At 43.7% G+C, this 27,568-nt stretch overlaps 1 protein-coding gene across 1 annotated transcript in view; it reads left to right on the top strand.

The window, feature by feature from the left end:
• The first annotated feature begins 2,849 nt into the window (after positions 1-2,849).
• The window catches only part of LOC137614412 (26S proteasome regulatory subunit 10B-like), a 42,049-nt gene continuing 17,330 nt past the window's right edge, over positions 2,850-27,568 (top strand). The window contains exons 1-5 of the mRNA XM_068344213.1: positions 2,850-3,007; positions 16,887-17,080; positions 17,681-17,842; positions 18,259-18,408; positions 18,815-19,039. Coding sequence (XP_068200314.1) covers positions 2,923-3,007; positions 16,887-17,080; positions 17,681-17,842; positions 18,259-18,408; positions 18,815-19,039 — 816 coding nt within the window. The 5' untranslated portion in view covers positions 2,850-2,922. The remainder of the gene's footprint in view (positions 3,008-16,886; positions 17,081-17,680; positions 17,843-18,258; positions 18,409-18,814; positions 19,040-27,568) is intronic.

Raw genomic sequence — 27,568 nt, forward strand, 5'->3', positions numbered from 1 at the left:
AAGATGAAGGGTTGTTTATCCATCCGGGACTTTAAGTATATTACAATACAGTATAGTACATTCCGAGAGCTAGAAGCAATTTGTTGAGAATTAGAGTATGCTTAACATCCCGTACTCCACTGTACTCTTAAGAACCTCGATTAGGTTAAATGTAGCTTAATTACAAATTGATGTTTTGATATTGATAAAATACCCCATAAAATTTTAGAAAAGTGACTTTAATATAGAAAAGAATTGTTTTTCACATAACTATCAATATAGTCTGATGTTTTTGTAATGGTGAAAAAAGTTGTATCATAAGGTCTTTGTAAATGCTTTAATGGAGTTATAAAGGGAACGGGTGAATTTCTGAGATTACGGGTGCTGCTGCTGTTAGACCTTGATCACAAAAGTTTGACTGACTGGAGTCAAGTGTTTAAACATAGGTTTTCAACTTTGCTATTCAGTCTTGACCTGGTAAACAAGTAAGAGACACCATGGCCTAAGCAGGATCTGATTATTATTATTATTATTATTATTATTATTATTATTATTACTAGCTAAGCTACAACCCTAGTTGGAAAAGCAAGATGCTATAAGTCCAAGGGCTCCAACGGGTTTTTGCACTAATGACATCATTGCCGTTCATTCATCCAGCCCTCTTAAAATTGTTTGACCCCTTGGCACTGCCTCGGGGCGTGGATGAGAAAACAAATTTAAGAGCGAAATGAACATAACTGCAGTATTTCAAAAGCAAAACTCATGTTTCTTAAAGATGAAGTATGAGGAAAATTAATCTAAAAATAATACCAACATGAAAATATTGTGATATTCCCTATGTAGGTATTCAAATAAGGTATTTCATGAAAATAGAGTTTAACTAGCTTCAGAAAATTAAGTTGAAAATTTCAGAATCTTGTTAGTCTAAATGAATCTAATAATTTATGGTGAAAACTAGTTAAAATACATCACATTGGATATGAATTGATGAAATAGTTAAAAAGCTTTCTGTGATAATAAAATTAAGAATTATTTACAGGTATATATTGCTTCCTTTTTGCTGTCCATCCTAACTATAACTCTCCATATTGCAATTGTTAGGTTTCTACGCCATGGGAGGAATATATTTTTCTTTTATTCAGTTTTCAATGGAAGTAACTTTCTTTGACTTAGTCCAGTGTTTTATTGGAGAAGTAACTCTTTTAATGACTTAGAATAGTCCAATAATTTTAGGGGCCTTAGCTTTTGTATGTTACATTTCCTTCATGGCTTTCTACAATTCTAAATTCTTTCCACAATTTAAATGTTTAACTCATTGTCTATCCAAACATATAATATAATATCTTCCTTTTATAGGTGTTATTTTATCTGTAAAATAATTTTTATGGAGTCCAATAAGAAACGTATCATAGTTTATTCTTCCTCTTCACATAGTTTACTTTACATTTTGTATATGTATTTTCAAACTTTACTCATAACATTGTTTTGTAGATATAGATATAGATATAGATATAGATATAGATAGATAGATAGATAGATAGATAGATATTCAACTGTTACAACTATTTTAGAAAAATCAGTATAATGTTACCATTCTATTCATTGATATCTTAGATCACTAATCTATGATTAGTCATGACTTGCATATTTGCAAATCATACCTAGAATAAATTGTTATATGGTTAATTAATCTATAATAACAATTATTTATGTAGTTTAGACTTGAAGAAGAGAACATTTACAATTTTATATATAATATTTACGTGAAGCAGGGTTGCCATTCGTACGATAATTATCGTACATGTACGATTATTTCGGGTCCGGTACGATGTACGATACATACCTTGGGTATATACAATGTATGTGTGTGTGTGTGTGTGTGTGTGTTTGATTAAGCAATTATACTAAAATACCTTGAAATAAGCTATATATGTTACTCCTTAATAATCATCAAGCAGGGTTGCCATTCGTACGATAATTATTGTACATGTACGATTATTTCGGGTCCGGTACGATGTACGATATATACCTTGGGTATATACAATGTATGTGTGTGTGTTTGATTAAGCAATTATACTAAAATACCTTGAAATAAGCTATATATGTTACTCCTTAATAATCTTGTTCAAAGTGTGTACGATTATTTCGGGTCCGGTACGATGTACGATACATACCTTGGGTATATACAATGTATGTGTGTGTGTGTGTGTGTGTGTGTGTGTGTGTGTGTGTGTGTGTGTGTGTGTGTGTGTTTGATTAAGCAATTATACTACTTACTACTTACTTTTACTTTTAGAGGTTTATTTCTCGCCCTCCATCAAACACTAAAGGTCTGTTCTGGCGGGCCTTGGTGTATGAAAAAATAATTCCTTTCCAGTTAATATTTTGCTCTGTATCGTTATCAGTTATTTCGCTAGCATTTGTATTCAGGATTAATAGTTTTCAGGTCACTATTACTAAAATACCTTGAAATAAGCTATATATTTTACTCCTTAATAATCTTATTCAAAGTGTGTACGATAATTTAGGTTGATAAAACGATAATTTTAAGGTTCATGTATGATAACCCAGTGGATCTGGTAACCAGTGTTGCCAGGTATGGGGATTTATCCCTAGAGTTTGGGATTTTGGGTGTCTGATGGGGATATTCTGTTCAAATTTCTATGAAGAAAAAAAGACGAGTAAACTTTTATATTGTTGCAATTGATTTGCTTGCGCTTATATGAAGTATATTGAGTAATTTCTATTTTAGTAAAGCCTGCGTGATCAAGACAGAGGAGAACATATTTGTGGAAATGGGGATTTTTAGGTTGTTTTGGGGATATTTTATGAGTTTTGGGGATTTTTATACTAACCCATCTGGCAACACTGCTGGTCACCCTGCTATCAAGTGCCAGTCACTCTACTTTGTTTACATTAGCACGTTCGTTAAAAGGTATCAAAATGAGTAATGACAAAGAACAGTGCATTGCTGATTACAGGAGAAGGTTAATTGAGCATCGAGAAGTTGATTCCAAGCTCAGGAAATGTAAGTGAATGTATTTTGAGGTTTAATTTGCCGGTTGAAATAAGGGTCGGTGAATTATGTTCTAGTCTGGGGGTCAAGGTTTGCCAATCTTTCTGCTGGGTTTGTTACGGAACTTAAGATACGCAGATACTGTTGCTATAGGTTGGGATATATGTAAGCTTATTCCAGTTATATTATGGATTGTTTTTTATTTAAATTTGGACAGCGTAGGTAGTTTGTAGAATTGCGGACACACTAACATTAGTTGTAGTAGGGGTAATATTTCGGTAGATTCCCACCCACCCATTACTGCTTGCCAGTACAGGAGCCTTTGTAGATCAGCGGCCAGGTCCTCCCGCGGACATAGAAAACGGGAATTTCTTCCCGTTTTCTAACCCTTCGTAAGACGTGGCCGTTGTTCTACAACAGAATGTTCTGCCAAAACTCTAGAATAGAACACTGCCTAACTTGAATGGGCCCACCTAACCTTACCTACAACACGTGTCTCTCCTTAACGGGGGGGGCTAACGCCCCCCTGCGACCCCCCGTACATAGCCGTATAATTATTCTTAAACACATAAACGGGGGGGCTACCGCCCCCCTGCGACCCCCCTTACACTTGCCTATTCTTAATCGGAAATCATCATACATACATGTGGCCGCTATCACTCATACACACAAGCATATTCTTAATCGGCCGACATCATGCATACATGTGGCCGCGATCACACAAACCAGAAACGGAGAGGGTTGTACTTACATTTTTTCAATATTAATCTTACCCGATAATCATGTAGCTGTCAACTCCGTTGCCCGACAGAATTCTACGGACGGGATACGCCAGCGATCGCTATACAAGAGGGGGGTGTACTCACCAGCGCCACCTGTGGCCAGGTACTGCAGTACTTCTTGTTGACACCACCTCAATTTTTCCTCTGTCGTGCTTCCGGCAAGACCTACATGGATACGCTTATAATTTTGGAGTCTTTGTTCACGGTTTTGGTGAAGTATTGCTCTGAGATTTCAGCTTTCGCTATACAGGAAGCTTTTCCCTTAGCTTAGATAGCTTTTGGATTAATTTTGATTAATGGTATAACGATCTTTGCTTTATTTTGGAAACCCCCTTTGACTGTTCTCTGTTTCAAGATGTCCGACCATTCACAAGCTCCTACCCAAAGACGATGTAGAGTTAGCACTTGTGTTAGGCATCTTCCGAAGGCCTCGGTTGATCCTCACACCGTTTGTTCCGACTGTCGGGGAAAATCCTGCCAGTTGGATGATCGATGTGAGGAATGTGCCGGTCTTTCGGAATTTGATTTTATTCAATTCCTTAAATATACGACTAAGTTAGAGAGGGAGAGAGTTAGGAGGAGTTCGGCTCGCTCTTTGCTTTATTCATCCCCCCATGATCCTCATCCTTTTCCTCCCCCTGTAGTGGCTACCCCCGAACCTACTATTAGTGCTCAGCCTGATATGTCGGATGTTTTACGTGCCATTCAGGCTTTAGGTGATAAAGTGGAGTCGGTAGTGAGTGACCACAAGTTCCTCTTGGCAGACGTCAAGGAACTTAAAGTGAAAAGTGCAGTGGGAAGTGGTAGTGCCAGTGCTGTGCCTAGTGCTAGTGTCAGTGTCAGTGTTGCGCGTGAGGATACTTCTGTGCGTGCCAGTCGTCCTCCCAGTCCGGGACCTCTTGCAAGCTCCCAAGCCCAGGGGAGAAGCAATGTCGAAGGGCAAAAGGGTTCGGCAGGCCTTGATCGGCGCACAGTAGTATCCTCAGTGGTTGCGGGCGTATCTTATAGAGATCGTCACTTCCACTCTCAGACGATTGAGCCCTTAATTTCCTCGTCTGCAGAAGATTTTTCTGGGAGAAAACGCTGGACTCAGGTCTCAAGACCTCTTAAGCGTAAAGTCCAGACCGCGCGAGTCCAACAGCCCGGGTGTAGCCATTGGGCTAGCTCGGACTCGCCGCAGTCATCAGGTGACTGCACGCCTCCTAAGAGAGGTAAGGCGATGCCTCAACAGACCTCAACTTCTGTTAAAGCAATGCCTCAACAGACCTCAACTTCTGTTGATCCTAAGATGGCTATGCTGCAGACTATGCAGTCGCAGCTTGCGGTGTTGATGCGGGAGTTTCAGGCAGAGAAGGTTAATACACCTCCTGCGAGCGCTCCTCCTCCTCTGCGCAGTCCAATCTGCCAGACGTATGATGTTGAGGTTCCTCAAGCTACCTCCATGCGTGAGCTGCCGCGTTGGGAGTTGCCAGATACCAGCGCTGTGCAGCAACCTCCACTTTCCTTGAGGCAGGAGCCTCTTACCACGCGGCAACCTCCTCAACACTGGGGGCAGGAACCTTATGCTTTACAACAACCTCCTCTACCCTTGAGGCAGGAGTCTCTTGCATTACAACCATCCTCGAGGCAGCAACCTCTTGAGGTACGACAACCTCTACCATCCTTGAGGCAGCCACCTCAACTCTCGCAGCAGCCACCTCCACTTTCCTCGAGGCGAGAACCTCAACTCTCGAGGCAAGCACCTCAAGAACCTCAACTCGTGAGACAAGAGCCTCTCTCTGCGCAGCCACCTCAACCCTTGAAGCAAGCGCAACTCTTGAGGCAGGAACCTCATGCTATGAGTCAGCCACCTCAACGCATGCATCTACCACTTTCGCCTCAGCTTGAGCAGTCTATGCAGCATGAGCCTCATGTTTTACAACAGTCACCTCTCACCACGCTTGCTCCTCAGACCTCCGCAGAACCTCCTTCATCCCAGCCTCATGACTTTGTCATTACCAGCCCTCATCCTCTTCAACAGAGACTTGAGGATGAATCCGCAAGTGCGCATGCACCCGCTCTTCAGGATTCAGCCATTCAGCATACCGCTTTAACTTTACCTCTCGCTTCTCAACCCTCAGGTGATGAGGTTTCTGAGGATGAAGCTGCTCACCTGGATGATCCTTCATCTGATGTGGAGGAACCCAAGTCATTGCCACCCTCCATTGACTTTCGCAAGGTCCTGGCTCTGTTCAGAGAGTTATACCCGGATCACTTTGTTTCTGCTACCCCTCGCTCTCCTCCATCCGAGTTCTCTCTAGGCATGCAACCTGTTAAGTCTGCCTACACTAAGCTCGTCTTCGCTAGATCTTCAAAGAGAGCTTTGAGAATGTTAGGGGATTGGTTGCAGTCCAAGCAGCAACTGGGAAAGACGTCTTTTATGTTTCCACCTCCTAAGCTGACTTCTAAGGCGGGCGTCTGGTATGCCACAGGAGAGGAACCAGGCTTGGGGGTCCCTGCCTCTGCCCAGGCTGACTTCTCAAGTTTGGTTGACTCTCCACGAAGGTCGGCTATGAGACGCTCTAAGGTCTGCTGGACCTTTTCTGACCTGGACCACTTCTTAAAGGGAGTCTTTCGCGCCTTTGAAATTTTTAATTTTCTCGACTGGTGCCTGGGGGCCTTGAGCAAGAAGACTGCCCCATCTGACAAAGACTCGGCCATGCTGATCATGTCCTGTATGGACAAAGCAATTCGCGATGGTTCCGGCGAACTTGCCTCTATGTTTGTATCGGGAGTCCTCAAGAAAAGGGAACAACTTTGCTCCTTCCTTTCCACTGGTATCACCTCTTGCCAAAGGTCACAGTTACTTTTTGCTCCTCTTTCTAAGTTCCTGTTTCCTGAGGATCTTATCAAGGAATTGTCTGCGGCTCTTATTCAGAAGGACACGCATGACCTTGTGGCCTCTTCAGCACGGAAGGCTAAGGTTGCTCCTTCAGTTCCTAGAACTTACCGCACCCCAGTGGCTGATACTCCTGCTACCAGATTTATTCCGCCCTTTCGTGGCAGAGCCCCCAGCCGAGGAGGTACCCGCCCAGACGGTCACAGGGGCAGGTCCAAGAAAGGTACCAAGTCTTCGAAAAGCAAACATTGACTCTCCTCCTCTCCAGACAGCTGTAGGAGCCAGACTCAAGATCTTCTGGCAAGCTTGGGAAAGAAGAGGTGCAGACGCCCAGTCTGTCAAGTGGCTAAGGGAGGGTTACAGGATACCATTCTGCCGCAATCCCCCTCTGACCACTTCTCCCATCAACCTCTCTCCCAACTACAAGGAAAAGGACAAGAGGCTAGCGTTACATCAAGAGGTGTCGCTCCTGTTACAGAAGGAGGCAGTGGTGATAGTCCGGGATCATCAATCCCCGGGCTTCTACAACCGTCTCTTTCTGGTGGCCAAGAAGACAGGAGGTTGGAGACCGGTGCTGGACGTCAGTGCGCTCAATGCTTATGTCACCAAGCAGACGTTCACTATGGAGACGACAAAGTCGGTCCTAGCAGCGGTCAGGCAGGAGGACTGGATGGTCTCGTTGGATCTGAAAGACGCCTAGTTTCACGTCCCCATTCATCCAGACTCCCAACCTTTTCTGAGATTCGTTTTTGGAAAGGTTGTGTACCAATTCCAAGCCCTGTGTTTTGGCCTAAGCACGGCACCTATGGTGTTTACGCGACTGATGAGGAATATTGCGAAATTCCTCCACTTGGCGGACATCAGAGCCTCCCTTTATTTAGACGACTGGCTGTTAAGAGCCCCCACAAGTCGTCGCTGTCTGGAGAGTCTCAGTTGGACTTTGGACTTGACCAAGGAACTGGGTCTTTTGGTCAACTTAGAGAAGTCCCAGCTTATTCCTTCCCAAACCATCGTTTACCTGGGAATGGAGATTCGGAGTCAAGCTTTTCGGGCTTTTCCGTCGGCCCCAAGAATCAACCAAGCCCTAGAGTGCATACTGAGCATGCTGAAGAGGAACAGATGCTCGGTGAGACAGTGGATGAGTCTAACAGGGACCCTGTCATCGTTAGCCCTGTTCACCGAGTTAGGGAGACTCCACCTCCGCCCCCTTCAATTCCATCTAGCAGCTCACTGGGACAAGAATATGACGCTCGAAGCGGTCTCTATTCCTGTTACCAAAGAGATGAAGACTACTCTCATGTGGTGGAAGAGCAACATCCTTCTCAAGGAGGGTCTCTCGTTAGCTGTTCAGACCCCCAATCTTCATCTCTATTCGGACGCATCAGACTCGGGCTGGGGCGCGACCTTGGACGGACAGGAATGCTCGGGAACATGGAACAAGGAACAGGAAATGCTTCACATCAATTGCAAGGAGTTGTTGGCAGTACATCTGGCCTTAATGAACTTCAAGTCCCTCCTGCTAAACAAGGTGGTGGAGGTGAACTCCGACAACACCACAGCCTTGGCATACATCTCCAAGCAGGGAGGGACTCATTCGAGGAAGCTGTACGAGATAGCAAGGGACCTCCTCATTTGGTCAAGAAGTCTAAACCTCACGCTGGTAACGAGATTCATTCAGGGCAATATGAATGTCTCGGCAGATCGCCTCAGCAGGAAGGGTCAAGTCATCCCCACAGAATGGACCCTTCACAAGAACGTGTGCAACAGACTTTGGACCTTGTGGGGTCAGCCAACGATAGATCTGTTCGCCACCTCCATGACCAAGAGGCTCCCATTGTACTGTTCCCCAATTCCAGACCCGGCAGCAGTTCACGTGGATGCTTTTCTGCTGGATTGGTCCCATCTCGATCTATATGCATTCCCGCCGTTCAAGATCATCAACAGAGTTATTCAGAAGTTCGTCTCTCACGAAGGGACACGGCTGACGTTGGTTGCTCCCCTTTGGCCTGCAAGAGAATGGTTCACAGAGGTACTGCAATGGCTGGTCGACGTTCCCAGGACTCTCCCTCTAAGAGTGGACCTTCTACGTCAACCTCACGTAAAGAAGGTACACCCAAGCCTCCACGCTCTTCGTCTGACTGCCTTCAGACTATCGAAAGACTCTCTAGAGCTAGAGGCTTTTCGAAGGAGGCAGCCAGAGCGATTGCCAGAGCAAGGAGGATATCCACTCGTAGAGTCTATCAATCCAAGTGGGAAGTCTTCCGAAGCTGGTGCAGAGCCAATGCAGTTTCCTCTACCAATACCTCTGTAACCCAAGTTGCTGACTTCCTGTTACATCTTAGGAATGTTAGATCTCTTTCGGCTCCTACGATCAAAGGGTACAGAAGTATGTTGGCATCAGTTTTCCGCCACAGAGGCTTGGATCTTTCCTCCAACAAGGATCTACAGGACATCCTTAAGTCTTTCGAGACCTCTAAAGAACGTCGCTTGTCCACTCCAGGCTGGAATCTAGACGTAGTCTTAAGGTTCCTTATGTCTCCTAGATTTGAACCTCTCCAGTCAGCCTCTTTCAAAGACCTTACTCTCAAAACTCTTTTCCTCGTCTGCCTTGCAACAGCCAAAAGAGTTAGTGAGGTTCACGCCTTCAGCAGGAACATAGGATTCACATCCGAAACAGCAACATGTTCCTTACAGCTCGGGTTTTTGGCAAAAAATGAACTTCCTTCACGTCCTTGGCCTAGATCGTTCGAAATTCCTAGCCTTTCCAACATGGTGGGTAACGAGCTAGAGAGAGTTCTTTGCCCTGTCAGAGCTCTAAAGTACTATCTTAAAAGGTCAAAACCTATACGAGGACAATCAGAGGCCTTATGGTGTGCCATCAAGAAACCTTCGATGCCTATGTCCAAAAACGCAGTTTCGTATTACATAAGGCTTCTGATTAGAGAAGCCCATTCTCACATGAAGGATGAAGACCTTGCTTTGCTGAAGGTAAGGACCCACGAAGTGAGAGCTGTAGCTACTTCGATGGCCTTCAAACAGAACCGTTCTCTGCAGAGTATTATGGATGCAACCTATTGGAGGAGCAAGTCAGTGTTTGCATCATTTTATCTCAAAGATGTCCAGTCTCTTTACGAGAACTGCTACACCCTGGGACCATTCGTAGCAGCGAGTGCAGTAGTAGGTGAGGGCTCAGCCACTACATTCCCTTAATCCCATAACCTTTTTTTTAACCTTTCTCTTGAATGCTTTTATTGTTGTTTTTGGGTTGTTACGGTAGGCTAAGAAGCCTTTCGCATCCTAGTTGATTTGGCGGGTGGTCAATTCGTTCTTGAGAAGCGCCTAGGTTAGAGGTTGTGTAGAGGTCCTTTAGTATGGGTTGCAGCCCTTTATACTTCAGCACCTTAGAGTTGTTCAGCCTCCTAAGAGGAACGCTGCGCTCAGTAAGGAAGACGAACTTATTAAAGGCAGAGTAATGGTTCAAGTCGACTTCCTTACCAGGTACTTATAATTTCATTGTTATTTTGAATAACTGATAATATGAAATACGGGATACTTAGCTTCTTGATATACATGTACACTGGTTTTCACCCACCTCCCTGGGTGTGAATCAGCTACATGATTATCGGGTAAGATTAATATTGAAAAATGTTATTTTCATTAGTAAAATAAATTTTTGAATATACTTACCCGATAATCATGATTTAATTGACCCACCCTTCCTCCCCATAGAGAACCAGTGGACCGAGGAAAAATTGAGGTGGTGTCAACAAGAAGTACTGCAGTACCTGGCCACAGGTGGCGCTGGTGAGTACACCCCCCTCTTGTATAGCGATCGCTGGCGTATCCCGTCCGTAGAATTCTGTCGGGCAACGGAGTTGACAGCTACATGATTATCGGGTAAGTATATTCAAAAATTTATTTTACTAATGAAAATAACATATTTCCTGTTCAGCTTGCGGGTTTATTCGTAACCTCTACAACGGCCCCCTACTTATTCAAAGTCACTGAAGTCCGAGTTTTCAACTGATATTGGCTTTCTGCCGAGAGACAACTTCTTCTTCTTTTGGGGAGGGCACGTTGGAGGGGCACTTTTAGGACTAGTGTGTGAGAGGCAAACTTTTTGTACATAGGGAGAATCTGGTTCTGAGAAAAACCATAAATAAAACTTGCTAATATAACAAACACATCTTCGTACGGTAGCTTTGATCGTGAAAAAAAGCTACCGTGGTTAGGGGCGATCTTCTTTCGGCAATAACTATATGAACAACGCCAAAAAAACTTAGCTTTTCCACTATTCGCCGATTTTCCATCATACTTGTAGCGCATTTCACCGATATGACATTTTGCACAAATGCCGGAAAAGTCGCCTAAAAGTCCCATTTTATATAAATATTTTGTAAACTCAGCACTTGTTGTAAAGTTCATAATCCTCAACATACTAGGATTGACTGAATTGAAAAAAGATTCACAAGTATCTACACACTGGTTAGTTGCCATCGCGCCGCGTGGGTAAAGAATGAGCATTTCCGACCCTCGATGGGTGCTCCCGTTTCCGTATTTGAATTTTTAGAAAAAATGAGTTATGATTGGGTGAAAAAGTTAATCCTAGTTAATCCCCAGGTCAAGTGGGGTCCCATTGGGTCGTTTCAAATTGCCGCGGCCGATTAATAATTCAGAATTCCGCCGCTATGGCGCTGTTGATTCGATCAGAACGTCATCTATAGGGAATTCTAGGAACTATGGGAGCGAGAAACTGCGTGGCAAGGTACAGAGCTCGTTCGACTTATAAATTTCACGTCGAATTAGATGGTTTTCAAAATCTTTGTATATCGGTATAGTAAGTACTTACCCTGGATATTTATAACATTCTGAACAGTTAATATTCTATACAAGTTTCCGATAAAGTTGAAAATAAGGCGGCCGCTATCATACATGCAGGTGGCCGCCATCCTACACACATCCCCCAGTACATAAGCATTTGATGTTTTTTCTTTTTTTTTTTTTGTGAGCGGAGCGAGCGCGCGGCGTAGCAAAAACCTTTAGGCTCCATATCGTCGGTAGATTCCTACCCACCCATTACCGCTTGCCAGTACCTAAGCGCTTTGTTTTTGTTGTGTTTTTGTAAGCGGAGCGAGCGCACGGCGTAGCAAAAACCATTGGACTCTATATCGTCGGTAGATTCCTACCCACCCATTACCGCTTGCCAGTACCTAAGCGCTTTGTTTTTGTTGTGTTTTTGTAAGCGGAGCGAGCGCACGGCGTAGCAAAAACCATTGGACTCTATATCGTCGGTAGATTCCTACCCACCCATTACCGCTTGCCAGTACCTAAGCGCTTTGTTTTTGTTGTGTTTTTGTAAGCGGAGCGAGCGCACGGCGTAGCAAAAACCATTGGACTCTATATCGTCGGTAGATTCCTACCCACCCATTACCGCTTGCCAGTACATAAGCACTTGATGTTTTTTTTTTTTTTTTTTTTGTGAGCGGAGCGAGCGCGCGGCGTAGCAAAAACCTTTAGGCTCCATATCGTCGGTAGATTCCTACCCACCCATTACCGCTTGCCAGTACCTAAGCGCTTTGTTTTTGTTGTGTTTTTGTAAGCGGAGCGAGCGCACGGCGTAGCAAAAACCATTGGACTCTATATCGTCGGTAGATTCCTACCCACCCATTACCGCTTGCCAGTACCTAAGCGCTTTGTTTTTGTTGTGTTTTTGTAAGCGGAGCGAGCGCACGGCGTAGCAAAAACCATTGGACTCTATATCGTCGGTAGATTCCTACCCACCCATTACCGCTTGCCAGTACATAAGCACTTGATGTTTTTTTTTTTTTTTTTTTTTGTGAGCGAAGCGAGCGCACGGGATAGCTAAAACCATTAGACTCTATTGAAATATTACCAAAATCTAATGGCCTTTGCTGTGCCCTGTGCTCGCTTCGCTTGTGGAAAAAGAAAAACATCAAGTGCCTATGTACTGGCAAGCGGTAATGACTGTGAGGGACTCTACCAAAGTATTACCCTTATAGCATCCTGCTTTTCCAACTAGGGTTGTACCTTAACTTTTAATATAATAAACCCCCCCACTGGTAAAGGCACGTTGAGACCCATTGGTGGTGGTATTTTAATTAAGACATATCTTTGATGGAGTTAAAGGGTAGTTTGTAGCGCTACGGCCAAGCGTCCTAATTTGCTTATTATCGTTCCGACTGTTATCTTGTATAGAATAAAAATGTTTGGAAATGGTCTACGGATCTTAAATATGTTGTGTAAGGGGGGGTCCGGGGGGGCGGAGCCCCCCTGGGTAAGGACACGGCTATTAGCATAGGTTAGGTGGGTTTTTTAAGTTAGCTTCTCCCGTCGTACTCGTAGGTAAGGAAACTGTTGTGGAAGGGGGGGTGCCGGGTAAGGGTACGGCTTTTAGCATAGGTTAGGTGGGTTTTTAAGTTAGCTTCTCCCGCCGAAATCGTTTTTAGAACGACGGCCACAGTTCAGAATATTCCCGTTTTCTACGGGATCTGGCCGTCACCCTACAATGGCTCCGAGATAAATAGGAGGCCAGTAAATTTCTATATTGGAACAAAGTCAATTACGGCTTTAAAAAACATGAATATAGTGTGGTGTAACTATAAGTATCTTTGAAATTATTTATAATGATTTCTGGCTGGCTGAAATCCTTAGTTTTTCATTTATGCTGGAGCGACAACCATAACTGAAAGTCTATGATTTCGCGCTAGGTATCATCATCAATTATTTTCAAAACACCTTAAAATATACCATTTAGCAGTCAAATGGTATGGTTTTTAGATTAACTTTTTCAAACTTTTTTCTGCCAGTCATCGTCATAAAAACCAGTCATCGTATTAAAAAGTCACTCTAATCAAAACCAATAAATAGTAAACATGGTCAAAACACGATCTTTTTTTTTGGGCCAGGACTTCTGGACGCATAGAACGTGATTTTCCATCCCGTTATTTTTGGAGTCGTTCGTAGCAGTGTTCATCTTATTCCAAATAACTCGTTACTTAATTGAGCTAGTGATTCATTGGTTTTTGTTCTGCTGCATGCTCGCTTACGCATGATCTAACATTATCTCGTCGCCCCTATGTTCTGGCAAGTGGAACAGGTTTCGTTACGTGCTTTAGCCCCATAGCCTAGTATTTTGGTGTTAGTTATCAATTATGCAAACTTAGAATTTGTTTACCTTCAATATCATTATCCAGTGATTCATGGTTATGGGTTTGAATGAATGTACTGTACTACAGTAGCAATGATTTATTAACCCCTTTTACCCCTAAAGGACGTACTGGTACGTTTCACAAAACCCATCCCTTTACCCCCATGGACGTACCAGTACGTCCTTGCAAAAATATGCTATAAATTTTTTTTTTTTTCATATTTTTGATAATTTTTTTGAGAAAATTTAGGCATTTTCCAAGAGAATGAGACCAACCTGACCTCTCTATGACAAAAATTAAGGCTGTTAGAGCAATTTAAAAAAAAATATACTGCAAAATGTGCTGGGAAAAAAATAACCCCCTGGGGGTTAAGGGTTGGAAATTTCCAAAGAGCCTGGGGGTAAAAGGGTTAAAATACTGTATGCGTATTAAAAACATTTTGGAAAAATTGTGGTAATATAAGATAAAACCAGGAGGGTCTACCATTAGTTTTACGGAGCCTTTGTATAATAACGGACAGAACCTCCCCAGTGCATAGAACACCACTTAATATAACCTACTTACCTAACTGGGCTGTTACCCCCTTAGACTGCCGTACTCATAGCGATACGGTAGAAAATAAGAGCGTTATGGGGCATAGCAATCATCATAGTTACACCCCAGTTATACTTTAAGTTATCACAATATTCGTAAAAAGGGACTTTTACCATAATTAATGGATTGTTAAATTGGGTAGTTTGTAGCGCTACGGCCAAGCGTCCTAATTTGCTTATTATCGCTCCGACTGTTATCTTGTATAGAATAAAAACATTTGGAAATGGTCTACGGATCTTAAATATGTTGTGTAAGGGGGGGGGGGGCAGCCCCCCTGGGTAAGGACACGGCTTTTAGCATAGGTTAGGTGGGTTTTTTAAGTTAGCTTCTCCCGTCGTACTCGTAGGTAAGGAAACTGTTGTGAAAGGGGGGGGGGGGGGGGTCCGGAGGGGCGAAGCCTCCCTGGGTAAGGATACGGCTTTTAGCATAGGTTAGGTGGGATTTCTAAGTTAGCTTCTCCCGCCAAAATCGTTTTTAGAACGACGGCTACAGTTCAGAATATTCCCGTTTTCTACGGGATCTGGCCGTCACCCTACAAAGGCTCCGTTAAATCAACCGCAAAGGACTAGCACTAGAAAGACGGTGCATAATTCAACCACACTAATGCCAGCACATTATTCATAGATGTTGATCCCTGACGATCTTTTACCTCATAAGAATAATTCTAGGGTATCTTGATTTAATAATACAATTTGTTTGTTTGGTGTCCAACTTTTCGATCATATGACCGCATCCTACATAGGCGTCTTAAGAGCCCCATACTCTGAAGTAAAAGAAGGACTCGACAATCACCGATCAAGGCAGCTTATGTTCTCCAGCTTATTTACCCAAGGTCAACATAATTTACTGCTATAAAATATTTTGGTATGCATTTTTATGCCTTCTGATGACATCATTGTCTTCAAAGCATTGAAAACGCCAAGAGCCTAAGCTTTCATTGCTTAGATACTACCAATCAGGATCCAGGATTCCTTCCTACCTCTCAGCCTGGGAGGCCGAGCCGAGATCGTCGTACATCTGCCACCCGAACTTACAACCTCCGCTCGACTAATCAAAATTCGAGTCCCCTCTCTACGAACCAGAGCCGGGATATATAAGGACCCAGATCTAGCCAGAGCCTCACTTCTCGCCTGAAGACGGAGCAAGCTGTTCCGAAACGCGTCGCAACCCACTCCTGACTTTACCTGTTGTAATTTTCGAGTATTACTTGTACTTGTATTAATTACATCAGCCTTAACCTGATTTGTATCCTTCACCCTGATGAGCTTCGCCAACTTGCTAGCTGAATGTAGCAATCCTGAAAAAAGAATTGTCCGAAGAATCGAGAAATTGGACAAGAAATTGAATTCTGCCGATGCAGCCATAGTATTTAACTCTACCTGTTTGAAGGAGGGTCTCCTACCAAGATATTATTATTATTATTATTATTATTATTATTATTATTATTACTTGCTGAGCTACAACCCTAGTTGGAAAAGCAGAATACTATAAGCCCATGGGGTCCAACAGGGAAAATATCCCAATGGGGAAAGGAAATAGGGAAATTACAAAAGTCATTAACAATTACAATGAAATATTTTAAGAACAGCAACATCACCACAAATCTTTCACATATAAACTATAAAAATTTAAAAAAAAAACAAGAGGAAGAGAAATAAGATAGAAGAGTGTGTCCAAGTATACCCTCAAGCAAGAGATCCGTACCCCAAGTCAGTGAAAGACCATGGTACAGAGGCTATGGCACTACCCAAGACTAGAGAATAATAGCTTGAATTTGGAGTGTCCTTTTAAAAGAGATGCTTACTATAGCTAGAGAGTCCCTTCTACCCTTATAAAGCATTGTGTTCGGAGTTTTCAAGTGTCACAGACAAGAGGCATTTATTTTGTTACAAATCTCTTGTTATTCCATAGGGTAGCAAACATGCTATATATAAATTGTTAGATATACACACTGCCCAGTTATGGCCAAATATCGAAAGGACATTAACCCTTTTACCCCCGGGGTATTTGGAAATTTCCCACCCTTAACCCCCAGGGGGTTATTTTTTTCCAAGCACATTTTGCAGTATATTTTATTTAAATTGCTCAAACAGCCTTAATTTTTGTCATAGAGAGGTCAGGTTGGTCTCATTCTCTTGGAAAATGCCTGAATTTTCTCAAAAACTTATCAAAAAATATGAAAAACTAATTTTTATAGCATTTTTTTTGCAAGGACGTACCGGTACGTCCATGGGGGTAAAGGGATGGCTTTTGTGAAACGTACCAGTACGTCCTTTGGGGGTAAAAGGGTTAAGTGTCAGACAAGAGACATTTATTGTGTGTTACAAAATCTGTTGTTATTCCTGAGGATAGCAAACATGCTATGTACTGTATACAGTACAATGTTAAATATACAACTGCCCAGTTATGGCCAAATATCGAAAGGACATTAAGCAGTTTGTTGATTCTCCGTGTTACCCTCTTTTCAGATCGTGAAGAGAAGAAGGAACTGGACAAGCAGTATGACAAAAGTGAGAATGACTTAAAAGCCCTTCAGAGTGTAGGACAGATCGTAGGAGAGGTTCTCAAGCAGCTGACCGAAGAAAAGTTCATTGTAAAGGCAACAAATGGGCCAAGATATGTTGTTGGTTGCAGAAGGCAGCTTGACAAGGCCAAGCTTAAGGTGAGGTTATGGTGATGAGGTTTTGATACTGTGTAAATAGATTTATGATGTAGAAATGTCTAAGAATAGTTTTTGTATGAATAAATTATGCTAAGATAGTATACTGTAATGTACATTATATCTCATAAATGTCCAAAGGAAAATTGAAAATTAATAATTTGAAAGATATTACATGAAAAATTTCCTAATTCTTGACTTTTTAGTGTTATAATTAACCTTTGTTTAAGACTGTCAGTAAGAAATCACATTTGTAAAGTTCATGATGATTACAAGTAAGCAAATCAATTGTCAGGAATTATCTTTTCTCTGCATACTGGCGATAGACATTGGCCAATCAGTTGTAAAGATGCAAAGATATTTGAATAGTGTGGTGGATAATGTGGGAGGGTGGGCTGTGGCACCCTAGCAGTACCAGCTGAACTCGGTTGAGTCCCTTGTTAGGCTGGAGGAACGTAGAGAGTAGAGGTCCCCTTTTTTGTTTTGTTTCATTTGTTGATGTCGGCTACCCCCCTAAATTGGGGGAAGTGCCTTGGTATATGTATGTATGTATAGCAATTGAAGAAGAGGATTTCATGTGTATGTTTTCCCCTTCTACTGTAGTCAGGAACGCGCGTGGCATTGGACATGACGACTCTCACAATCATGCGATATTTACCCCGGGAAGTCGATCCACTAGTTTACAACATGAGTCATGAAGATCCTGGTGATGTCACCTACAACCAAATTGGTGGTTTGGCTGAGCAGATCCGTGAATTGAGAGAGGTAAGAGACAGATAGATTTTTTCTTTTTCAAAGCATCAGTTTTCTGTTAGTTTTTGTGATTTATTTTCATAGTTTGAGAGACCATTTTACAAAATTCTCATGATTTATGTGATGGTCTTAAGGTTTATGATCTTGCCCGATGACTTAATTGTATATGACTTGAAAGTGTTGTATTTGCTATGATTTAGGAGTCTCAGAAGTTTAATTAAAGTTTCCTTGAGTTTTGTATTAGTTAAAATTATTCACATTTTTTTCTGTTTATAATATTAAAAAACTTTGAATGCCTTTTTTGTTATTGTAACTATGTTGGTAAAGATCAGAGTATATGCATTTAGTAATTTTGTAGTTACATTTTGTACCTTGTTGATACAATTTGTTCTATATTTTAATTTCTGCCTTTGTGAATTTTATTTCAGGTTATTGAATTGCCATTATTAAATCCAGAGCTTTTCCAACGCGTTGGTATTTCACCGCCAAAGGGCTGTTTGCTCTACGGTCCCCCTGGCACAGGCAAGACACTTCTCGCCCGAGCTGTGGCTTCTCAGCTTGACTGCAACTTCCTAAAGGTTGGATTTTTATCTGTTTTTTTATTTCTTTAACCCTTTTACCCCCAGGCTATTTGGAAATTTCCAACCCTTAACCCTCAAGGGGTTATTTTTTCCCCAGCACATTTTGCAGTATATATTTTTTTAAATTGCTCTAACAGCCTTAATTTTTGTCATAGAGAGGTCAGGTTGGTCTCATTGTCTTGGAAAATGCCTGAATTTTCTCATAAAATTATCAAAAATATGAAAAAAAAAAATTTTTATAGCATTTTTTTGCAAGGACGTACCGGTACGTCCATGGGGGTAAAGGGATGGCTTTTGTGAAACGTACCAGTACGTCCTTTGGGGGTAAAAGGGTTAAGAAGGACTCTTTTCACCGGGCGTCACAGGTCGACCCAGAAATGGTAATTGTTTTCTCCTCTTACAGGTTGTGTCCAGTGCCATTGTGGATAAGTATATCGGGGAGTCCGCCCGTCTGATTAGGGAAATGTTCAACTATGCTCGTGATCATCAGCCGTGCATCATTTTCATGGATGAGATTGATGCCATTGGGGGTAGGCGCTTTTCAGAAGGTACTTCGGCCGATCGAGAGATTCAGAGAACTTTGATGGAGCTGCTGAACCAAATGGATGGTTTTGATTCATTGGGTCAGGTAAGTCAATTACTTCTTCGTCATTTAAATGATGTGCTTGGCGCATTGGTCAGGTTTTATTTAAATTATTATTATTATTATTATTACTATTATTATTACTATCTAAGCTACAACCCTAGTTGGAAAAGCAAGATGCTATAAGCCCAGGGTCTCCAACAGGGAAAAATAGCCCAGTGAGGAAAGGAAATAAGGAAATAAATAAATGAAGAGAACAAATTAACAATAAATCATTCTAAAATAAGTAACAAGGTCAAAACACACATGTCATATATAAACTATTAACAACATCAACAACAAATATGTCATAAATAAACTATAAAAAGACTCATGTCCTATTTATATAGATTGTTTCCATTATGTTTGTAAAAATGGGGAGAAAATCGACAGCAAATATGGAGAGATCCACACGTAGATTGTTTACAAGAGAAAGCCACAGATGACGTGCCCAGGCATATTATACTAGGGGGTGGGGAAGGCTGCTAGGGTGAGGGATTGAGGGAAATATTTTTAATTCTTTAATAGCAGACATAGAAAAGAGATAGCTATGCAGAAGAAGAAAGGTGAACAGCAGGTGAGTATTCAGATCATAACCTATATACAGTATAATGATCAAAATTCAGCTGCTTTTTTAAGTTACTCTTCGTATAAATTATTTTTCTATGTTAGGTGTCGGTGGCGTGGCCCAACTGGTTCTCTAGGGCCTGTTACGGCCCTTCCCTTTGATGAAGGAATTATCTAAATGGAAGACAGCCTGTGAATAGTGGTTTTCACACGCCCCTGTTGTATACAAGACACCCACAAGGTGCTCGCGCGAGGGTAGTAACCTCTGCATTCCATGCTTTTATCTTTCTCTGGTATATTTGGAAGATTTATATCAGAAAAGTGCAAAGAAGGACTTCTTTCACCGGCCGTCACAGGTCGCCCCAGAAATTATTTTTCTAAATTGATTGGTAAACTATTTTCACTTGTACTGGATCTGATTAATGTATTGAGATTATAGCAATTAATACTATTCTTAGTTGGAACATTAATGCTATCATTGGTGGAAACAGTCTTACACAAGTGTTAATTATTTTTTGGCAAAAAATACCTCTCGTGTACTTTTGAAGAATATTTTTTTCCTATTTAGACTGAACAGATCCTCAAGGAATTGGACTGAACAGATCCTCAAGGAATTGGACTGAACAGATCCTCAAGGAATTGGAGTTTGCTGAGGAATTCTTGTATTCAGTTACATTCGAGGTTTATTTTTCACTGAAGTTTTTTTTTTTTTTTTTAATAAGTTGCTATTTTGTATTTAAGAGGGAATTGAAGATGATACTGGTTATTATTAAGTAATCAGTTACAAATTTTGTTTGATGAAATGAAAATAATTAAAATTGTTTGTTCATTTTATGGCATATTTTTCAATATTAAACTTACCCGATAATCATGTAGCTGTCAACTCCGTTGCCCGACAGAAATCTAAGGAGGGATACGCCAGCTATCACAATACTAGAAGGGGGTGTACTAACAGCGCCACCTGTGGCCAGGTACTCAAGTACTTCTTGTTGACACCTCCTCAATTATTCCTCTGTCGTGCCTCCGGCTAGACGTTCTGGGATACGCTCATGGTCTTCGAGTTTATTCTCGCTTATTTGGTGATGTATTCTCTTTGATTTACGGCTGTCGCATTACTGGAAACCTTCTGATATTAGCTAGATAGCTTTTATTTAATTCAGTTTAACGGTTAACGAATTTTTGCTTGTTTTTTGGATCTCCCTTTGACTTCTCTTGAAAACAAAATGTCTGACATTTCGCAAGCCCCCTCCCATAGACGTTGTAGGTCTTGCAATAGACGTATTCCGAAGGTCTCGGTAGATCCTCACACCGCTTGTTCTGACTGTAGGGACATACCCTGTCAGTTAGAAAATCGATGTGAGGAATGCGCCGGTCTTTCGGAATTGGATTTTGTCCGACTTTTAAAGTATTCTTCTAAGTTAGAGAGAATTAGAGCTAGGAGGAGTTCTTCTCACTCTTCTTTATTTTCCTCATCTCATGATCCTCTTCCTGATCCTACCCCTGTAGTGGCTACCCCCGAACCTACTGTGTGCCCTCCGCCTGATATGTCAGTGGTTTTACGTGCTATTCAGGCTTAAGGCGATAAGGTAGAGTCAGTGGTAAGTGACCATAAGTCTCTGATGGCCGAAGTGAAAGAGTTGAAGGCCAAGAGTGCAGTGGGTGAAGTTAGTGCCAGTGCTGTGACGAGTGCTAGTGTCGGTGCAGTGCCTTGTACTAGTGTTAGTGCCAGTGTGGTGCGTGGGGATTTTTCTGTGCGAGCCAGTCGTTCTCCCAGTCCGGGACCTCTTGCAAGCTCCCAAGCCCAGGGGAGAAGCAATGTCGAAGGGCATAAGGGTTCGGCAGGCCTTGTTAGGCGCACAGAATCATCCTCAGTGGTTGCGGGCGTGTCTTCCACAGACCGTCACTCCCACTTGCAGACGATTGAGCCCGTCTTCCGCTCGTCCGCTGATCTTCCCTCGGGGAAGAAACGTTGGTCTCAGGTCTCTAGACCGCTTAAACGCAGAGTCCAACCCTCGAGTGCTCAGCCAGGTTGCAGTCGTTGGCTCAGCTCTGACTCGCCTCAGTCTTCTAGCGAGTGTACTCCGCCCAAGAGGAGTAAGGTACAACAGAGCTGCACCGGTGGTGCAACCACTGTTATGGCTTTGCCTCAGTCTGCTACTGTCTCTGCTGATCCCAAGTGGTCTATGCTTCAGTCCATGCAAGCTCAGCTTTCAGACCTGATGCGTGAGTGTCGTGCTGAGAGTGCTGTACCTCCTGCACCTGTGGTACACCTTTCTCCTGCACCGGTTCAGCCTGTGCTGCACCCGCCTGCACCGGTGGTGCACCAACCTCCTGCACCCGTTCAGCCTGTGCTGCACCCGCCTGCACCAGTGGTGCACCTACCTCCTGCACCGGTTCAGCCTGTGCTGCACCCGCCTGCACCGGTGGTGCACCAACCTCCTGCACCCGTTCAGCCTTTGCTGCACCCGCCTGCACCGGTGGTGCACCAACCTCCTGCACCGGTTCAGCCTGTGCTGCACCCGCCTGCACTCGCTGCACCCAGTCGCAGCTCCATCTGCCAGGCGTACGATGTTGTACCAGTGAGTCAGTCTGCTCAGCTGCTGCACCGAGCTCTACCCGTGCACCCTGATCCTGCTCCTCAGACATCTCTGCTTGCGGGAACTTTACCTTGTTCTACACAGCCTCGATCTATTCACGCTCCACTTATACCACAGGAACAGGAACTTGCTGCACCTCCTCCTTCCACCTCTGTTGTTGTTCCTGCTCGTTCTGACTCTGCGGTTCAGCATTCGTTTCCGATCCCGTCGCCTCATTCTGGGGTTGAGATTTCGGATGATGAGGAAGCACACCTTGATCCCTCTTCGGACGTGGACGAATCCAGACCCTCTCCACAGTCTCTTGATTTTCGCAAGGTCTTGGTTCTTCTCAGGGAGGTTTATCCAGACCATTTTGTCTCAGCTATTCCCCGCTCTCCACCATCTGAGTTTTCGCTGGGAGTGCAACAAGCTCAGTCTTCCTATACCAAGCTTGTCTTAGCTAGATCCTCCAAGAGGGCTTTTAGGATCTTAGGGGAATGGCTGCAGTCTAAGCAACTTCTTGGCAAGACTTCCTTCATGTTCCCTCCAACGAAGCTCACTTCGAAAGCGAGCGTTTGGTATGCCACAGGGGAAGCACCAGGCTTGGGAATACCTGCCTCTGCCCAGGCTGACTTCTCAAGTCTGGTAGACTCGCCTCGAAGATCTGCTATGAGACGCTCAAAAGTGTGTTGGACCTTCTCGGACTTGGATCACTTGCTTAAAGGAGTGTTTAGAGCTTTTGAAATGTTTAATTTTCTCGACTGGTGCCTGGGGGCCCTCAGCAAGAAAACCTCCCATACGGACAAAGATTCTGCCATGCTGTTAATGTCCTGTATGGATAAGGCCATCAGAGATGGATCGGGCGAGCTAGCGTCCTTGTTTGTATCAGGGGTTTTGAAGAAAAGGGAACAGCTGTGTTCTTTCCTTTCTGCCAGCATTACCCCTTGCCAACGTTCACAACTTCTGTTTGCTCCTCTTTCGAAGTTTATTTTTCCCGAAGAGCTCATTAAAGATTTGTCGGCTGCTTTGATACAGAAGGACACGCACGATCTTGTAGCTTCTTCGGCTCGTAAGTCTAAGGCTACCACCTCAGCCCCTAAGACTTACCGCCCCCCAGTGGCTGATACCCCTGCGACTAGATTCATACCGCCCTTTCGTGGTAGAGCCCCCAGCCGAGGAAGCTCCCGTCCAGACTCTTACAGAGGCAAGTCCAGGAAAGGATCCAAGCCATCCAAAGGAAAACACTGACTCTCCGATTCTCCAGACGACAGTAGGAGCCAGACTCAAGACCTTCTGGCGAGCTTGGGAGATGAGAGGTGCAGACGCACAGTCTGTCAGTTGGCTGAGGTTCGGTTACAGGATTCCATTCTTCCTTCAACCACCTCTGACCACTTCGCCCATCAACCTCTCTCCCAACTACAAAGAGGAGGACAAGAGGCTAGCTTTGCACCAGGAGGTGTCGCTTCTTGTGCAGAAGAAGGCTGTGGTTGTAGTCCGGGACCATCAATCCCCGGGCTTCTACAACCGCCTCTTTCTTGTGGCCAAGAAGACAGGAGGTTGGAGACCTGTGCTGGACGTCAGCGCTCTCAACGAGTATGTCACCAAGCTGACGTTCACGATGGAGACAACCAAGTCGGTCTTGGCAGCGGTCAGACAGGAGGACTGGATGGTCTCATTGGACTTGAAAGATGCTTATTTTCACGTTCCGATTCATCCAGACTCCCAACCTTTCCTAAGATTCGTTTTCGGAAAGGTCGTCTACCAATTCCAAGCCCTGTGTTTTGGCCTAAGCACAGCTCCTATGGTCTTTACCCTTCTGATGAGGAATGTAGCCAAATTCCTTCACTTGTCAAACATCAGAGCCTCCCTCTACCTAGACGACTGGCTGTTGAGAGCCTCCTCGAGTCGTCGTTGTCTGGAGAATCTTCATTGGACTTTAGACCTTATCAGAGACCTGGGTCTATTAGTCAATTTGGAAAAATCTCAACTCATTCCCTCACAATCCATCGTGTATCTGGGAATGGAAATTCAGAGTCAGAGTTTTCGGGCTTTTCCATCGGCACCCAGGATAAGCCAAGCCCTAGAGTGCATCATGAGCATGCTGAAGAGGAACAGTTGCTCAGTGAGGCAGTGGATGAGTCTCACAGGGACTCTCTCGTCCCTAGCCCTGTTTGTCGAGCTGGGCAGACTCCACCTCCGCCCTCTTCAATTCCACCTTGCAGCTCATTGGGACAAGAGTTCTACCCTGGAAGCAATCTCTATCCCTATCAACCAAGAGATGAAGACCACTCTCCTGTGGTGGAAGCACAACCTCCTTCTCAAGGAGGGTCTATCATTGGCCATCCAGACCCCCCAACTTCATCTCTTCTCAGATGCATCGGACTCGGGCTGGGGTGCAACCTTGGACGGAAAGGAATGCTCCGGAATGTGGAACGAGGAACAACGTTCTCTCCACATCAACTGCAAGGAACTGCTGGCAGTTCATCTAGCCCTGTTGAACTTCAAGTCCCTCCTGCTAGGCAAAGTGGTGGAGGTGAACTCGGACAACACCACAGCCTTGGCTTACATCTCCAAGCAGGGGGGGACCCATTCGAGGAGCCTTTACGAGATCGCAAGGGACCTCCTCATTTGGTCAAGAAGTCTAAACCTCTCTCTAGTCACGAGGTTCATCCAGGGCAATATGAACGTGTCAGCAGATCGTCTGAGCAGAAGGAATCAGGTCATTCCCACGGAATGGACCCTCCACAAGAGTGTGTGCAACAGACTTTGGACCTTGTGGGGTCAACCTACCATAGATCTGTTTGCCACCTCCATGACCAAGAGACTTCCTCTGTTTTGCTCTCCTGTTCCAGACCCTGCAGCAGTTCATGTGGATGCTTTTCTACTGAACTGGTCCCATCTCGACCTGTACGCATTCCCTCCGTTCAAGATAATCAACAAGGTTCTGCAGAAATTCGTCTCGCACGAAGGGACACGGCTGACGCTGGTTGCTCCCCTTTGGCCTGCAAGAGAATGGTTCACAGAGGTACTACAATGGCTAGTAGACTTCCCCAGGACTCTACCTCTAAGAGTGGACCTTCTACGTCAACCTCACGTAGACAGGTTACATCCAAACCTCCACGCTCTTCAACTGACTGCCTTCAGACTGTCGAAAGATTCGCTAGAGCTCGAGGCTTTTCGAAGGAGGCAGCCAGGGCTATTGCCAGAGCAAGAAGGGTTTCCACTCGTAGGGTCTACCAGTCTAAGTGGGAGGTCTTCCGAAGCTGGTGTAGAGCCAATTCAATATCCTCTACCAATACCTCTGTGACCCAAATAGCTGACTTCCTGCTTCATCTTAGGAATGAGAGATCCCTTTCAGCTCCTACGATTAAGGGATATAGGAGTATGTTGGCCTCAGTTCTCCGCCATAGAGGTTTGGACCTGTCTTCCAACAAGGACCTTCAAGACATTCTTAAGTCTTTTGAGACGTCTAAAGATCGTCGTCTTTCCACTCCAGGCTGGAATTTAGACGTAGTCTTAAGGTTCCTTATGACATCTAGGTTCGAACCTCTCCAGTCAGCTTCATTCAAGGACCTTACCCTCAAGACTCTTTTTCTCGTTTGCCTGGCAACAGCTAAGAGAGTCAGTGAGGTTCATGCCTTCAGCAAGAACATTGGTTTTACGACCGAGTCTGCTACATGTTCTTTCCAGCTTGGATTCCTAGCAAAGAACGAACTTCCTTCACGTCCTTGGCCTAGATCGTTCGAGATACCTAGCCTTTCCAACATGGTAGGTAACGAACTTGAGAGAGTTCTTTGCCCTGTCAGAGCTCTCAAATATTATCTCAAGAGGTCTAAACCTCTCCGAGGACAGTCAGAAGCCTTATGGTGTGCCATCAGGAAACCCTCGAGACCCATGTCCAAGAATGGGCTTTCGTATTATATAAGGCTTCTGATTAGAGAAGCACATTCTCACTTAAAGGAGGAAGACCTTGCATTGCTGAAGGTAAGGACCCACGAAGTAAGAGCCGTAGCTACTTCGATGGCCTTTAATAAAAACCGTTCTCTGCAGAGTGTAATGGATGCAACCTATTGGAGGAGCAAGTCAGTGTTTGCATCATTTTATCTGAAAGATGTCCAGTCTCTTTACGAGAACTGCTACACCCTGGGACCATTCGTAGCAGCGAGTGCAGTAGTAGGTGAGGGCTCAGCCACTACATTCCCTTAATCCCATAACCTTTTTAACTTTTCTCTTGAATTCTTTTTGTTGTTTTTATGGTTGTTACGGTAGGCTAAGAAGCCTTCCGCATCCTTTTGATTTGGCGGGTGGTCAATTCATTCTTGAGAAGCGCCTAGGTTAAAGGTTGTGTAGAGGTCCTTTAGTAGGGGTTGCAACCCTATATACTTTAGCACCTTGGGTTGATTCAGCCTCCAAGAGGAACGCTGCGCTCAGTAAGGAAGACGAACTTAAAAAAGAGACAGAGTAACGGTTCAATTCGACTTCCTTACCAGGTACTTATTATTTCATTTGTTATTAGAGATAACTGTTATATGAAATTTGGGGATACTTGGCTATCCTTTAATCTTGTTCACTGGTTTTCACCCACCCCCCTGGGTGCGAATCAGCTACATGATTATCGGGTAAGTTTAATATTGAAAAATGTTATTTTCATTAGTAAAATAAATTTTTGAATATACTTACCCGATAATCATGATTTAATTGACCCTCCCTTCCTCCCCATAAAGAACCAGTGGGATCGAGGAATAATTGAGGAGGTGTCAACAAGAAGTACTTGAGTACCTGGCCACAGGTGGCGCTGTTAGTACACCCCCTTCTAGTATTGTGATAGCTGGCGTATCCCTCCTTAGATTTCTGTCGGGCAACGGAGTTGACAGCTACATGATTATCGGGTAAGTATATTCAAAAATTTATTTTACTAATGAAAATAACATTTTTTCTATTTGATTTTGTATGTCAAGCCATCTTAACATGCTGGCAATATTCTACGGGTACGAAGGAAGTGGTAAAAATAAGTGTATGTGGTAGGGTTGTGGTGGCCAATGTGGTAACGTCCCTGATTGGTGAACACCAGACTGGGGTATGAGTCCCCCTCAAACTCGTTAGTTTCTTTGGTCGCTGCAACCTCACCATCCTTATGAGCTAAGGATATCGGGTTTGGGAGAGCCTATAGGTCTATCTGCTGAGTCATCAGCAGCCATTGCCTTGCCCTCCTTGCTCCTAGCTTTGGTGGAGAGGGAGCTTGGCTGCTGATTATAATATGTAATATGGTTAGTCTCTAGGGCATTCTCATTGTCTCTTGCCTCTGCGATTCATGAGTGGCCTTTAAATGAATAAATGAAATCATATGGTGGTAAGCTTGGATAGGAGTAGAAAAGTGCCTTCCATTGACTTG

Source organism: Palaemon carinicauda, chromosome 20 (genome assembly GCF_036898095.1).
Source record: "Palaemon carinicauda isolate YSFRI2023 chromosome 20, ASM3689809v2, whole genome shotgun sequence".
Classification (NCBI taxonomy): domain Eukaryota; kingdom Metazoa; phylum Arthropoda; class Malacostraca; order Decapoda; family Palaemonidae; genus Palaemon; species Palaemon carinicauda.